General features: G+C 36.8%; 1 protein-coding gene across 1 annotated transcript in view; it reads right to left on the reverse strand.

Moving 5' to 3' along the window:
• Positions 1-388: 388 nt before the first annotated feature.
• COL4A3 (collagen type IV alpha 3 chain) overlaps positions 389-13172 on the reverse strand; it is a 60417-nt gene continuing 47633 nt past the window's right edge. Inside the window, exons 37-52 of the mRNA XM_032193225.1 lie at positions 12774-12913; positions 11648-11774; positions 11274-11354; positions 10185-10283; positions 9174-9224; positions 7988-8173; positions 7280-7410; positions 6827-6899; positions 5804-5875; positions 5557-5676; positions 5155-5253; positions 4354-4566; positions 3504-3681; positions 2412-2526; positions 734-906; positions 389-473 (exon numbers count right to left, since the gene is read on the reverse strand). Coding sequence (XP_032049116.1) covers positions 389-473; positions 734-906; positions 2412-2526; positions 3504-3681; positions 4354-4566; positions 5155-5253; positions 5557-5676; positions 5804-5875; positions 6827-6899; positions 7280-7410; positions 7988-8173; positions 9174-9224; positions 10185-10283; positions 11274-11354; positions 11648-11774; positions 12774-12913 — 1943 coding nt within the window. The remainder of the gene's footprint in view (positions 474-733; positions 907-2411; positions 2527-3503; positions 3682-4353; positions 4567-5154; positions 5254-5556; positions 5677-5803; positions 5876-6826; positions 6900-7279; positions 7411-7987; positions 8174-9173; positions 9225-10184; positions 10284-11273; positions 11355-11647; positions 11775-12773; positions 12914-13172) is intronic.

Below are 13172 nucleotides of genomic sequence, written 5' to 3' on the forward strand. Positions count from 1 at the left end.
CCTACTTTGAACACTGAACTGTAAGCTGATATTACAGCATTTTGTTTGTCTTGCGGTTTGAAAAGCACATGACACAAGGCAGCATTAATGTCTTTCATTAAAGATCTGGCAACGCCACAGATTTTGTTGTGAAGATGCAGCATAGAGATGACACGGTTCTGGAGGAGACCCTGCAGACTGCCATTACAAGCTTACTTCAACAAAGTGCTTTGTCATTTGCTAAAGACCAAAAGTCAAACTGTTGTCCTACCTCACCACAGTGCTGCACTGGCAATTTACAGTTTTCTTTCCAGATGCAGTTGGACTTTAATGAATTATAACTCTTCAAAGTTAGGCAATTCTTTGTAATAAAAGCAGAGTTTCACGTTCCATCAAGAGAGGCCATTGTTTACACTGGTCTCTTCATGCAGACCTGACAACGACTGATGATGTTTTCTAGTTCTCCTGCTTTCAACGTCTGTGGCAGAGGTTTCCTAAAAGAAACAAACATTACTTTTTTGTTAAAAAACAGGAAAGGGTGATGAAACTTTGCATATGACATTACTGACACTGACATTTAAATTCTTGGCTCGCTGAAGGTCTCTTTGTGCTACAGAATGACCACAAACCTGACAAAGGGGGACATTAATCTGACAGGAGTTAGTAGGGGAGCCCCCGCAGGTAGGGACTTCTCAGCCACCTGCAGCATGGATGCTGGAAACAGGAGTGGGACAGCTAAGAAAGTACAATTTACCTGAACATTCTTCGTGGATTTAGTGATGCCAACCAGAAGCTGTAGGAGTTCGTATAGTAGTTGCACGTGCCCCTGCCATGACACTCTATGAATGGGATGGCTCGAAATTCTTCCAAGCAAGATCCAGGAGATGCCAGCGCTTGGCCAGAAGCTTCTGAGCCAGCACTCGTATACTGTAACCATCAATACATTTTTTTATGAGAACATGTACATCAGTATTTAGCAATCTGCTAGCAAAAAATAAATCTCTCAAACATACCATATTTTCTGTGCTGTTTCTTGAACAAAACAAAAATCAGCATAGATTGGTTTTGATCAGCCTTATAACGAAGCACAAAAGCCTTATGAAAATTCAAGCACAGTTACGCTATTTCTGAGTTCTTGCAAAGGCCTTTTTCTGCTCTATGAGAAGGCATGAAAATGTAACCAGTTCGAAGACTAGAAAGCAGCTGGCTTCTGTCCATTTGAGGGCTACAGTAACTGAATTACAAGTAGGCCGAATCCCATATTTTGTGGGTGTGTGCACATGTTTGTGTTCATACTTTTTATTGCATTTATTGCTTTTCCAAACACAAACAGCAAAGAATGCATTTTCCATCTCTGATGTTAGTAAATGCTTGTAGAAATAGCTCTAAAATAATTTATGACAGAAGAAATTTCATTAGAAAAATACCATTTTAATTTGCTGATGTTTAAAAAGATAAAGATTTTAGCTCGATGATGAAAAAGAAAAATAAAAAATCTCTCCTTTCCAAGATGTTTATTATTACTTAGGGCCAAATTCCAGGAGAGACAACAAATTTCACATTAGACCTAAAAGAACTTTCCATCAAGCAGAAGAAATGCAGACCTACAAGAGAGGTTTTCGGTTCTTTCATCCTCATTTGCTGGCATTCCTATGGCATGCCACAGGCACGGATAACAAAACTGGAGGGCCACATCCCCTCGTATGGACACACCCTTTTTCCCATACTCAGTTCTCACTTTACAAGCACATTACAAAGTTTCTTCAGTCATATCACATTGTGGCATCAAAATTGCTGAGGCAGTCCTCTACAGAGAATGTACTGCATCAGTTTTGATTTTAGCTTTGATTTTAGAGTTTGGTCCTAAAAGCTGATTTATAAAAGAACAGCTGGGTAGAGCAGTGGGTAGCGTATTTTTGCATATCTGTGGTCAGGACTGCTTTAATCACCTAGCTCCCCAAACTTGTGCTTCCTAGAGTTCAGTGTAATGCATAAGAGTATGCAGTTATTTTTGACACACTAAAATCCTGTGGTTTTCCTTTCATCTCCCCTTTTCCTTCTGCCACCTATTTTTGCAGACAGATCTGAATAGTTGTTCCTATTTTTGAACAGGCTGCCCAGGGAAGTAGTTCAGTCACCATCCCCGGAGGCATTCAAGATGTGGAGATGTGCTGTTTAGGGACATGGTTTAGTGGTAGATTGACAGTGTTAGATTAATGGTTGGACTTGATCTTAGAGGTCTTTTCCAATCTAAAAGATTCTCTGCTTTTATGCTTTGACATTAAATAAGAGTTAATAGAATTATTGTCTAATTATAGGCAAAGAAAAAATAATTAATAATTGTTAATACACAAATGCACTAAAAGCAGATGAAAATGCCATTGAAAGTGAGAGGAGAGAAAATAAGTATTTCTAAGCTTTTTTATCCTTACCATAACAAAAGAAAAACCCTTCCAGAGAGATATCCAGCCTTCTGGACATGCAGGAACTACAGTTGTTTGGCTGTGAACTGCTATTACCATTGCAGGTCCTTCACAGACAATGCATCTGTAAGAAATGCACATGCATTCAGTGCAAAGTTGAGGGAAAACGTAAACAGACAAAAAAAAAAATCTGCTGGGATACTGGTTACCTAATGGCAGGGCTTACTACAGATGTCACCACTTGCACACATTCTCTCTGTTTAATAAGGAGATAAGTACATTGAAGGTAACCTAAATGCCTGCTTTGACGTCTCTACTGAACAAAAACTGGTAAAGATGGGAATTGATCCCAGAACATTTGACCCTCCTAATACTGCCTTTACCAAAGTAACAAGCTAGATTCTGCCTTCTTCAGGTGTTCATTAATTATGTTGCTATGGTTTAGATCAAAGTTCTGTACTTTTATTTGCTAAAATTATTCTTCATTATTTCCAAAATGAAGAAATGATGAAGCTAAATTACAGTAACTGTGTACAGCAGGCTAGAAGGAAGAGTGCAAAGCTTGCCTTCCCATTTTTGATATTGCTACTCTTGGTCTTCTGTACTTTCAGAGCTTTCCCTCTTACGAGGCTTTTCATCCTTCTTAGTTAACTTAAAGCAACTAGAAAGGCCCACATTTTCACAAGGGTGTTTCATAGCAGAGAACCTTTAGCCCCAGTTTACAATATTCTTCATCAGCTACAGTAAATATATTACGTGTAATTGGAAGCAGAATTTAATTTGTACTATTTATCTAAATATTGAAGCTGTTATGTCATTTTAGCCTGCCTCTTCCACGTATGACAATAGTTTAAAAAAATCTATCAATCATTGCAATCAGTAATGCGTGCCCTTTTCTCTTGTCAGCTAAGCAGATTAAGCCTGTGGTAATACCTTAATATTTCTTAGGGTATCACTGAATATCTGACATATTTGGGTGAGAAAATCAGCCAATTAAAAGCAGTGCTTGTACTTACTGAGATGGACAGGTCTTGGTCTGTTTGCTGTTCAAAACAAATGCATGGTTTCAGGCCAGAAGAACTGAAGTTCTTATACTCTTACCTGCTTATATGGGGCTCTAGTGCTCTGCCAGAAATCGGTGCCATGTCTACTGGCATTGCTGTCACAGCTGACAGCCAGTATGAATAGTCGTTGCGAGAAGCAAAGCTACAAACATCATTGGTGTTACAGAATAAGAATGGCATGGTGGTAAATCTCTGCAAGCAGCTACCAGCTGTTCCTAAAAGACAAAAGAGGAAAACTTGTGACAAACGAGTTTATATACAGCACAGTAAACAGAAGAGACTCATGATGTGATTGTCTACTACAGTAAGAATTAAAAAAAAAAAAAAAAAAGATAACTAGAGAGAAGAAGAAGAGAGAAGCATCTATACAGTGAAATTATAGGAAAACAAAATACTTACGGCATATATATATATAAATTTGTATTTAAAATATTAGGGCTAAGAATTAGATTTGTTAAAAGTATTATCTTATTGAGTGATATCAGTCCTTGGCGCAGCGGCAGGGAGTCAGCTACCTAAACACAAGCTTCTAATGCCATTTTTGACACTCTATGGCATTCAGTTTGGCCTCTAAAAATAAGATTCTCTCCCAGATACTGTAACATTACTAACAACCCTACATAGATATTGTGGACGTTTATGTTAGACATCTATCCATAAGTGACTGAAAAATGTGTAGGGAGAGCAAAAGGGAATATAAAAGTGCAGGAAGAAAAGATGTCTTTCAAACCATGATTACTGAATTGTCTCAGAGCAGCAGACTGCTCTGTAGACTGATGGTTGAAACCAACGTTCATCTCAGACACAATGCCAGTTTGTTTTCATGGAAACAACTTGGATTATTGCACTCTACTGAAGGTGATACGAATATTTTACTAATACAGTACCAAGGTCTTGTCCATGCGCTCGTTCGTTTCCTTGAACAAAAAGCAGCGAAAAGCCAACATAGATCTGTGATGTCCCTGGTGGACACGAAGGAGTCTTTGTTGTTTGACTATGCCGGGTAAAGATAAAACCTCTTCTTGTTGGACCAGTGATGATAGTACCTGGTGATCCAGGTAACCCCTGTAGACCAGGAAAACCAATCAGTCCAGGTTGTCCTGTGGAGGGGAAGAAAAACATGACTGCAAATATTGTCATTTTGTTTCAGTTCCTACTTTACTTAAATTAGGGGAACAACCTGAAAGTAAATCAAAAATTTGAAACTTCAAAATGGGTAGTATTTGTTGCTAGATATATTAATTCCTTCAGACCTAGCTCAGGCAGCTTTACTATTGCTCCAAAATGATGCAATGTGAGATATTTCAAAGAATCATAGCCATTTTTATGAAAAGAAGTTATAAAGTAAAATCGTTTTTATGGTGATTCACTAAAAATATTCATTTCCATTTTGATGCCACGTGAAGACACACTGGTACTTAGGGATTTGAATGAATTTTCAAGCAGATATGTAAATGTGATTAATAACAGAGGAGCACAGTCAAGGCACACTTTTGTAAATTATTATTTCAGTTGTGAAAATGCATCTGTTAAAAACTAAGCAACTGCTTGCATGTGTTGATGGCTGTAAAGCTGCTGCAAATGTTACAGAATTTCACTATATACAAAAGGAAGGCTTTAAAGAAATTGGGAATACAGCCAATCTATAGATTCAGTGGTAGCAGTCAGTGATGCCTGCTTTCCTGCACCTCTTTCTCCTGGAAATCCCCGGTCTCCTTTTGGACCAGGCAGTCCTGGTTGACCTGGACGACCAAAGCTTCCTGGTAGACCTTTTACTCCTTTAGGTCCTAAAATGGAATCAAGAAAAAACAGATTAATATAGCAATATTTATTCTAGATATTAGTAACTGCCAATCAATAAAGTTAAAATCCCTCCATGAACGTAGCTGTGTTAGAATAAAAACACCAGCACAAATTTTGTAAATTTTGAGACTGTCTGTAGTGTTACTGTCTCCATATTTCACATCAAGAAGATGACAAGGAAGTACTGAATGTATTGCAGAAGAATATTATTCTTACAAAGAACACTTATATAAGTGTTCCATCAAGCAAGACACACAAACAACTACAGAAATAAAAATATAAACCACCTTGTAGCCCAGGAATCCCTTGAATTCCTTGATCTCCTGGTGTTCCTGGGACTCCTGGCAGTCCAGGAGGCCCCTTGCTTCCTGGGACAGAGAATATTCTCCCAGAGACTCCAGGTGGACCTAGTAGCAAAAATATAATGAAGAGCCAGATACTTTACATTAAAAAACAAACAAGCAAAATAAAGTAGTAACAAAAAATCAAGATAAGTTAGCTGTTATTAGAATGAGAAGAGTTATAACAAGTTACCACGTTGGCCTTTTGGTCCCCTTGGCCCTTCTGCACCTTGTGGTCCAGGGGGTCCTTGATTACCCTTTTCTCCTAAAAAGGGAGATTGAAGACGTGTCTTTCTGGTTTGAAATGTTAAAACAATTGTCAGATGTTCAGAACTTTAAGTGTCTTGCGGTCAGCAGATTAATTTGAAATATGGGTGTGCACTTCTACATAGCTTTTGTTACTCTATAGTTTATAGGCCAAGTGCAGTCAGTTTACAAGAATTTGTTTCGATGTTTATCTCCCTATAGAGCAGTTCAGCTCCCTTCAAACCCCATCAATTATGCGGATGACTGTTAGGAAGGTTGTAAAGTTTTTCAAGTGTTTGAAATCTGATACGCAATTCTTTTTACAGTGTAAAATATAGTTATTCTCATTCAGGTTACTCTCTTGAGAGTTCTGCTGGAAATAAATAAATAAATAAAATAGAATTTTTATTAAGTCAGGAGATTTGACTATGTGAAGAAATGAGGGCTTTTGCTTAAGGAAATAGAATTTCTGTCTGTGCTGTGACTTTTCAAATTAGAACCACAAACTTAAAGTACACAATTTGCATGGAACTCAATGCACTGGGTTAAACCAGTAATGACAGTTTTGTATCACTGTAAATTATGTAACTGAAAATGAACATACTGGAGCAATGCAAACCTATATCAGATTTAAATCACTAAAAGAAAGTTTCGAAAGCATTTTTAGCCAGATAAAACTAAAATCCACTAAATCCAACTAACCCTTAGGAATATGAAATTTATAAAGCCAATAAATTTTACAAATTGTCTACTGATAAGCTGGTGAATGAGAACATAATTGAGTCTATTCTTCTGGCAAGCAGATGACCCAGTGCTTTGTCTTTTAAATGCTCTTGAGTTCTATAACTAACGTTGCCAAAAATCGCATCTTCTAGTAGTTGTGTCACTTCTAATTATCACACCATTACAACACAACATGCAAATGACTGTATTTGGAAAGTAGAAGTGTACATAGTAAATATATGAATACCTTTTACACCTGGAAATCCAAGAAAACCAGGGTCCCCTCTAGCACCAGGATAACCTGGTCGACCTTCTATTCCCTGCAAATCATACAACATCAATAATAAACAAGAAAATAGGCACTCTATGAAGTATACTTCCTTTTTGTTCAGAATATCTAAAGCATTGTGTCCACAGAAAATGCTGCAACTAAAATTATTTGCTCCATTATGAGCATGTTAGATATAGTCGTATTATTGTTAACATTGTTCGGTAATACAAAATGGCCAAGGAAACAACATATCAGAAAGACCCAATAATTTCTTTTTGGTACATTTAAGTCTAACAAAACTATATTTCTGTATCTGTTTTAATATCTTTCCCCAATTATGCATTTATTTGTTTTCCTCTGGGTGTTATTTTCATGGCAAGACTGAAGTTAACAGTTGAGTAAGAAACAAGTAGCATTTCTTTCACTGACTTTTGGACCTGGAGGACCAGTGTCGCCGTTTGGACCTGTTGGCCCTGGTATGCCATCTGCCCCTCTAACACCTTTGTTTCCTTTCATGCTGGGAGTGGGAAGACCAGGCAACCCTTGAAAGCCAGGAGCACCTGTATAGAAACAGAATACCTAAAGATCACCGCCAACAGCATTTCACATACATTACATAAAACACAGTACAACATTCAGCAAATCTGTAATGGTACTTCATGTTTACTGTCTCTGCAATTCTAAAGGACATAGATCAATTATAAATCAGCAACAACAACAACAAAAAAAACCCACTAATTTTTCTGTAGACTATTAATTTAGTCTGAGAACAGAGCTGAGTTCTTGCAATCCTTAATAGCACTACATTTTTTAATATCTTTCCATTGCAGTTATGCTTGGAATAACACCCGATATTTCACTTCTTTAAGCTGGATTTCAGCTGTCCTACAGATTGCAGCAGAGGGCAGCAAAACTGGGTGAACTGAAAAAACTTAGCATTATTTTAATTTACATCATTCTGTACAGACCATCCTGCTGTTTGCAATGATAACATTGCATCAGTTGGTAAAGGCACTACTTGCTCAATTATGAAGATGTCTGGGGAAGAACCCCCTTCAATTTTGAGTTTTAGACAGACTGAATTCAGCTTCCAATTATTGGTATATCTTTTCAGATAAAGAAGTTATAACAACATACCTGGCCTTCCATCTGCACCAGCAAGGCCTCTATTTCCTTTTGGGCCAGTAATTGCCATGCCTGTTGCACCTTGAAATCCAGGTAATCCCATTAAGCCAGGAGGTCCAATGGGTCCTTGATCACCCTGATGACCTTTCACACCTGGTGGCCCAGGAAAACCAGGCAGCCCCATGTCCCCTTTGATTCCTGCAGAGTATAAGTAACATATTTGAGGAGAGCTGTCATGATGGTGAGATGCTATGATAGCTTTTAGAAACAGGACTACACAGAGTACATGTGTCTACTCTAACACAAAGGTGGAATGCAGCCTTTGTTTTTAGCATGGCTAAATCCCCAAAGCCACCTTGCTACTCTAAAGCAAAATGGTTGTGAGAAGACGTGACTCACTGCAAGGAAGTGTACACACCACTTTTAAAACTCCAGAGTTTGCTCATACAATGGAAGAAACTTGAAAGAAGGGCATAAAGAACAGAGCTGGGGATATTGCTTGATGCTACAGTCAAGAAATGCTAGTCTGAACATCAGAACTGGCAAATCCTATTAAACTAAATTCCAGATAAAAGCATCAGTATGAGTACAAGAAAATAAGAGACTATTCCAAATGGATTTTTTTAAGGTCAGTCTTAAGAGCACAGGGCCAAAATATGGAGGGAGAATTATTATTAATTTTTCTTTTTTAAGTAAAGCAGATCAATGGATTTGTATCAGTACTGTAAGTACAATGTGAAACCTAAAATACGGGAAGAGTGCCTCCTCTCCCCCCCAAGTCAACCATTCTCCTGCATCAACAAAAAAGAGGAAGTGAAGTAAATTAAAATACACCATCGTAGCTTTCCTACGGACTATGCTTGGTGTTCAGCAACATCATCTGTTTTCATAAAAACATACACTGTTAATCAAATATGTATTAAAGTTTCAAAAGCTCTATAATCTGTATATTGCCTTCGCAAAACCACAGAAGTTAGTTCCTTTATTTTCCTTTTACAATAGTCTTAAGTTTGCAAGCACAAATTCTTGATATTTAACATATAATCCAAATAATCGATCATAAGCACAGAATCACTCTTTATTTCCTCTGACACTAAGTGCCAATTTAAATAGCCAAAAGCAGGAGGTGTTTTAAAGATGCAATTAATGATTCTGGTATTTAAAAACAAGGCTTCTGCTTTCTGAAAAGACAACTTACCTCTACGACCAGGAACACCTCGAAGGCCAGGGATACCTCTCCCTGGTGCCCCTACAAAATGTTAGGTCATATTATACTCAATAGTCCTGAAAAATTGCTAGAAAACATCATAGTTATCTAATATTTCACACATTTCTTCAAAATTCACTAATATTCTTCAAAATAACAATGGTTATTTTCCATTGGTTCTATCCAGAAATACGAATTATATTTGTAAGTTTTCCTTTAAAGTGGGAACTCTTATTTACCAGTTGTATTTGAGGTACAACCTATAATAATAAAATTTGCTTTTTTTTTTTTTTTTTTTTTTTCCAGAGGAAAAAAGCAGAATAAAAATCTGTATTTCTGTTACTAAGAAAAATAAGAGAAAAACCATATATACCTATAATTTCAACAATGATTACTCAAAACTTAATATAGAAAGACTTATTAAATACTATAAATGCTTTTCCAGTATATTTTTTGTAAATACTAATATACAAAAACATTCTCATTGTAAAATATGAAAACATTTTGTCAGAATTCAGCAGAGGACTGTATGCACGGATACTGATGACATCAGGAGTGATATTTAAGTGAAAGATTTTACAACTCAAAGGCCAGGTCATGTAAACATTCACAGTTCATGTGAGTAAACACTGATTTGTTTCATCCTATTTCCACATAAGAGCTGAGACTTCTTTAAAAAGATTTTGGTTCTCTTAATTATTTTGAGATGGAACACAGAAGAACCACATGATACTTATGCTCTCGCAGACATTAATATTTTAAGGGGAAATTAGGACAAATCATATGCATAACAGAGGAGTGACATACATTTGTGTTGTTAACAGCATGTACGATTATGTAGAAAAACAGTGAATTATTTGCAATTTAAAAGCCTTCTACTTAACTCATCTTTGGATCCACAAAAGCTCCTTATTAATACTTCCCAAAAAATCCTTATCAGTTCAGCTAGGGAAAAAAAAAATGTAATTTTAAAACAGAATGAAAATATTTCACTGTTGTTACCTGGTTCTCCCTTTACTCCTGGGGGACCAGGCATACCATCCCGACCCTGATTGCCTCTTTCACCAGCAAGTCCATTTTCTCCAGGGTATCCAACAGCACCTGTGAATTATAAAGGACCACGGTATAATTTTCATTTTTTTTATTTTACACAAAGAGAGAAGATATGAATCCCCTTTTTAAAGATTTTATTAGTGCAAGTGCAGCTACTTCAATGATAGAAGCAACTATCTTGGTACATAAGCATTTGTAAAGAGCAGAATATAATTATTGAGTCCCCTGACCTTCAAGAAACTTAGCACTCCCACTATTTCCACAGGCATTAACTTCCTGCCTTTCAAAGACATTTTAGGACTCTGCCTTTGATTTAATCCATGCTGGTGGGAATCTATACAGGTAGTATGGTTCCTCTCCATAAAAATTCAACTTTCCTGTAAACAGGGAGTAGATTCTGATCTTTTCTAACTCTCATGCTACGTCTATGTAAGTTCACTAATATGATCCACAGAACCGCAATGTAATTTATACAAGGATCTGCATAAGAGAACATTCAATACGCTTTTTGAAGATAACGACTGTCACCAACATTAATGTAGTCTCCATATTGTTGCTGCATATCGACACAATCCCCCTAATGTGTTTTTTTTTTTAATGGTTTAATCTTTTATTTTGTGAAAGAAACGACTGCAACTCTGCCTTTCCCCTCTTTCAGCTTTAATTTATTCTTCCTCCTTGTATAGCTACATCTTAGGTTATTATTCTCTTTTAGGAGGTAAAACAAGCCATTCCTACGATATATGTGGATATTTCATCTTGAGAACTCTGAATTGAAAAAAAGAAGAGCAGTAAGTTCTACAATAGTGAAACAAAATTAAAATTTCTTGCCTCAGCTGAATTGGTAACATTGAGAACAGGCTGTTAAAGACTTTAGCTGGAACTGGAGAAGGTAAATAGAGCCTCCTACCAACATAAACAGAGACTGCAACTATATCAAGTAAATTCTAAAAAGCTCGGAAGAATATCAACTGCCTCATCACAGAGAAAATAACGAGCCAGAGGGCAGTGATTTGGGAGAGATGCTATATACCATACCAGGAGGGCCTATAATGCCCTGTTGTCCTGGGCGACCCTGCTGTCCTTTAACACCAACATCTCCAGGAGGTCCAGGTTTCCCTGTAAGAAGAAAGAATTTGGGGGAGGAAAGCTGGCATTATCACTTGCAATTCAGTTCAGCACTAGGCCCAGGCACAGTCTGAAAACCCTGCTATTGTTTCTACTTCAGCCAGCTGGGACAGATCTCTAGCTAAAATAAGCCAGCCTGGCTGTGCTGACTAAAAAGGAGCTGTTTACATTTACAACATTTTAATGTAAATGTGCCACCCCACAGGCACCCTGCATAGTATTGAGAAATTCTCTTCTTCTGGAAGCACATCAGCATCTCAACACTCCTCCAAAGCAAAACATACCTGGGATTCCTGCAACTCCTGTTTCCCCTCTGACCCCATGTGGCCCTGGTACTCCTCTATGTCCTGGCTGACCTTGGGACCCTTTTTCTCCTTTGCTGCCCAGAAGTCCAGGAGCACCTGAATCTCCCTAAGAAACAGCAGTTGCACACAAACAGGTAAAGAATCACATTGTATTAAATACATTACATGCATATGAACAATAGAAAAATATATAACTTTAAAGTTTAAGTTTAATCATGGTTCATTATGATTTTCAGATAAAAATCAAAGAAGACTAATATGAAGTCTAATATGAAGTCTTCTCATAACAGCACTGATCCTTTAGACATAGCTAACAAGCAATGTCTATCTTTAATCTGTACAAACCAAGTTCAGTCTTAGAGTATTTTCATAGACTTTTCTCCAATTTTATTCTAATAACTCCTCATTTGAACCAAAAATACATTCCTTACATAATACACAGCTATACAAAATAGCAAAACATATATTTAATTGAATTCCTACAAATTTGCTCAACAGCAATCCCTTTTTGGATACGCAGCTAATAAAGAAACTAACGGATAATTTGGACAAATTATAGGAGTTACAGTACAGTTTACAGCCAGCAACATATTTTAAATTATCTCATATGTAAAGATTCACAGTTGTTCAACAACCAGGATATGTGGAGTAAAATTTTCTAACTTACTTTTTATATTATATATTCCTAAAACAAAAATGCTATTAATAGACTTTCAAAAACCAACAGAAAAATTTTAGATCACACCACTTTACTACTAGGATAATTTTTCTGAAATTCTTGATATACAAATATTTCTACTATTGACTTTTTAGATACAAATCATTGTTCCTAGCAAGTAAGTAACTTTTACAGAAACAATGCTATTTCCAAGCCACTCCATTTTTACAAATAAGAAATTCTTGCATTGCAAGAAAAATGAAATGCAATGAACTCAACATGTTCTCCTAAATACTGACGTAACGGGATTTCCATATGTATCATCACTAAGATATCATCTACCAATCTCCTGAAAACTCTGCAACTCTTGCTTACATGTTATTCTGTTTCTGTTGCCAAAGGCTCTGCTTATTGTTTAATATGACAATGTTTCCATGGCCTTTATACCTTTGGACCAGGTTCTCCTGGGGGCCCAGGAGATGGGTGCCCAGGGTCTCCTTTTTCACCTGGAAAGCCACCATAGCCTGTTGGACCAGGGTCACCTGATGGTCCTGGAAAGCCTGGAGATCCTTTCTGTCCTTTTGAACCTGGAGAAACACAGATAGCAATAGCATTCTTAAAAGCATCATCATCAAATATTATATCTCTTACTTTGTTAACTACTGCTTGTATTTTCATATTCACTTTTTCCATCAGAGATAGAATAATTTTTGTGCACTCAGTGATTTTTACTCTAAACACATTCAAACTAGGTTCTTATAAGTATCAGTATATAAATTAATTATATGCAATTTATTACCTGTAATTTCAATAGTCAAAGCTTACAAAAATAAAGACCCATGATCA

This window comes from Aythya fuligula, chromosome 9 (assembly GCF_009819795.1).
Source record: "Aythya fuligula isolate bAytFul2 chromosome 9, bAytFul2.pri, whole genome shotgun sequence".
NCBI lineage: Eukaryota > Metazoa > Chordata > Aves > Anseriformes > Anatidae > Aythya > Aythya fuligula.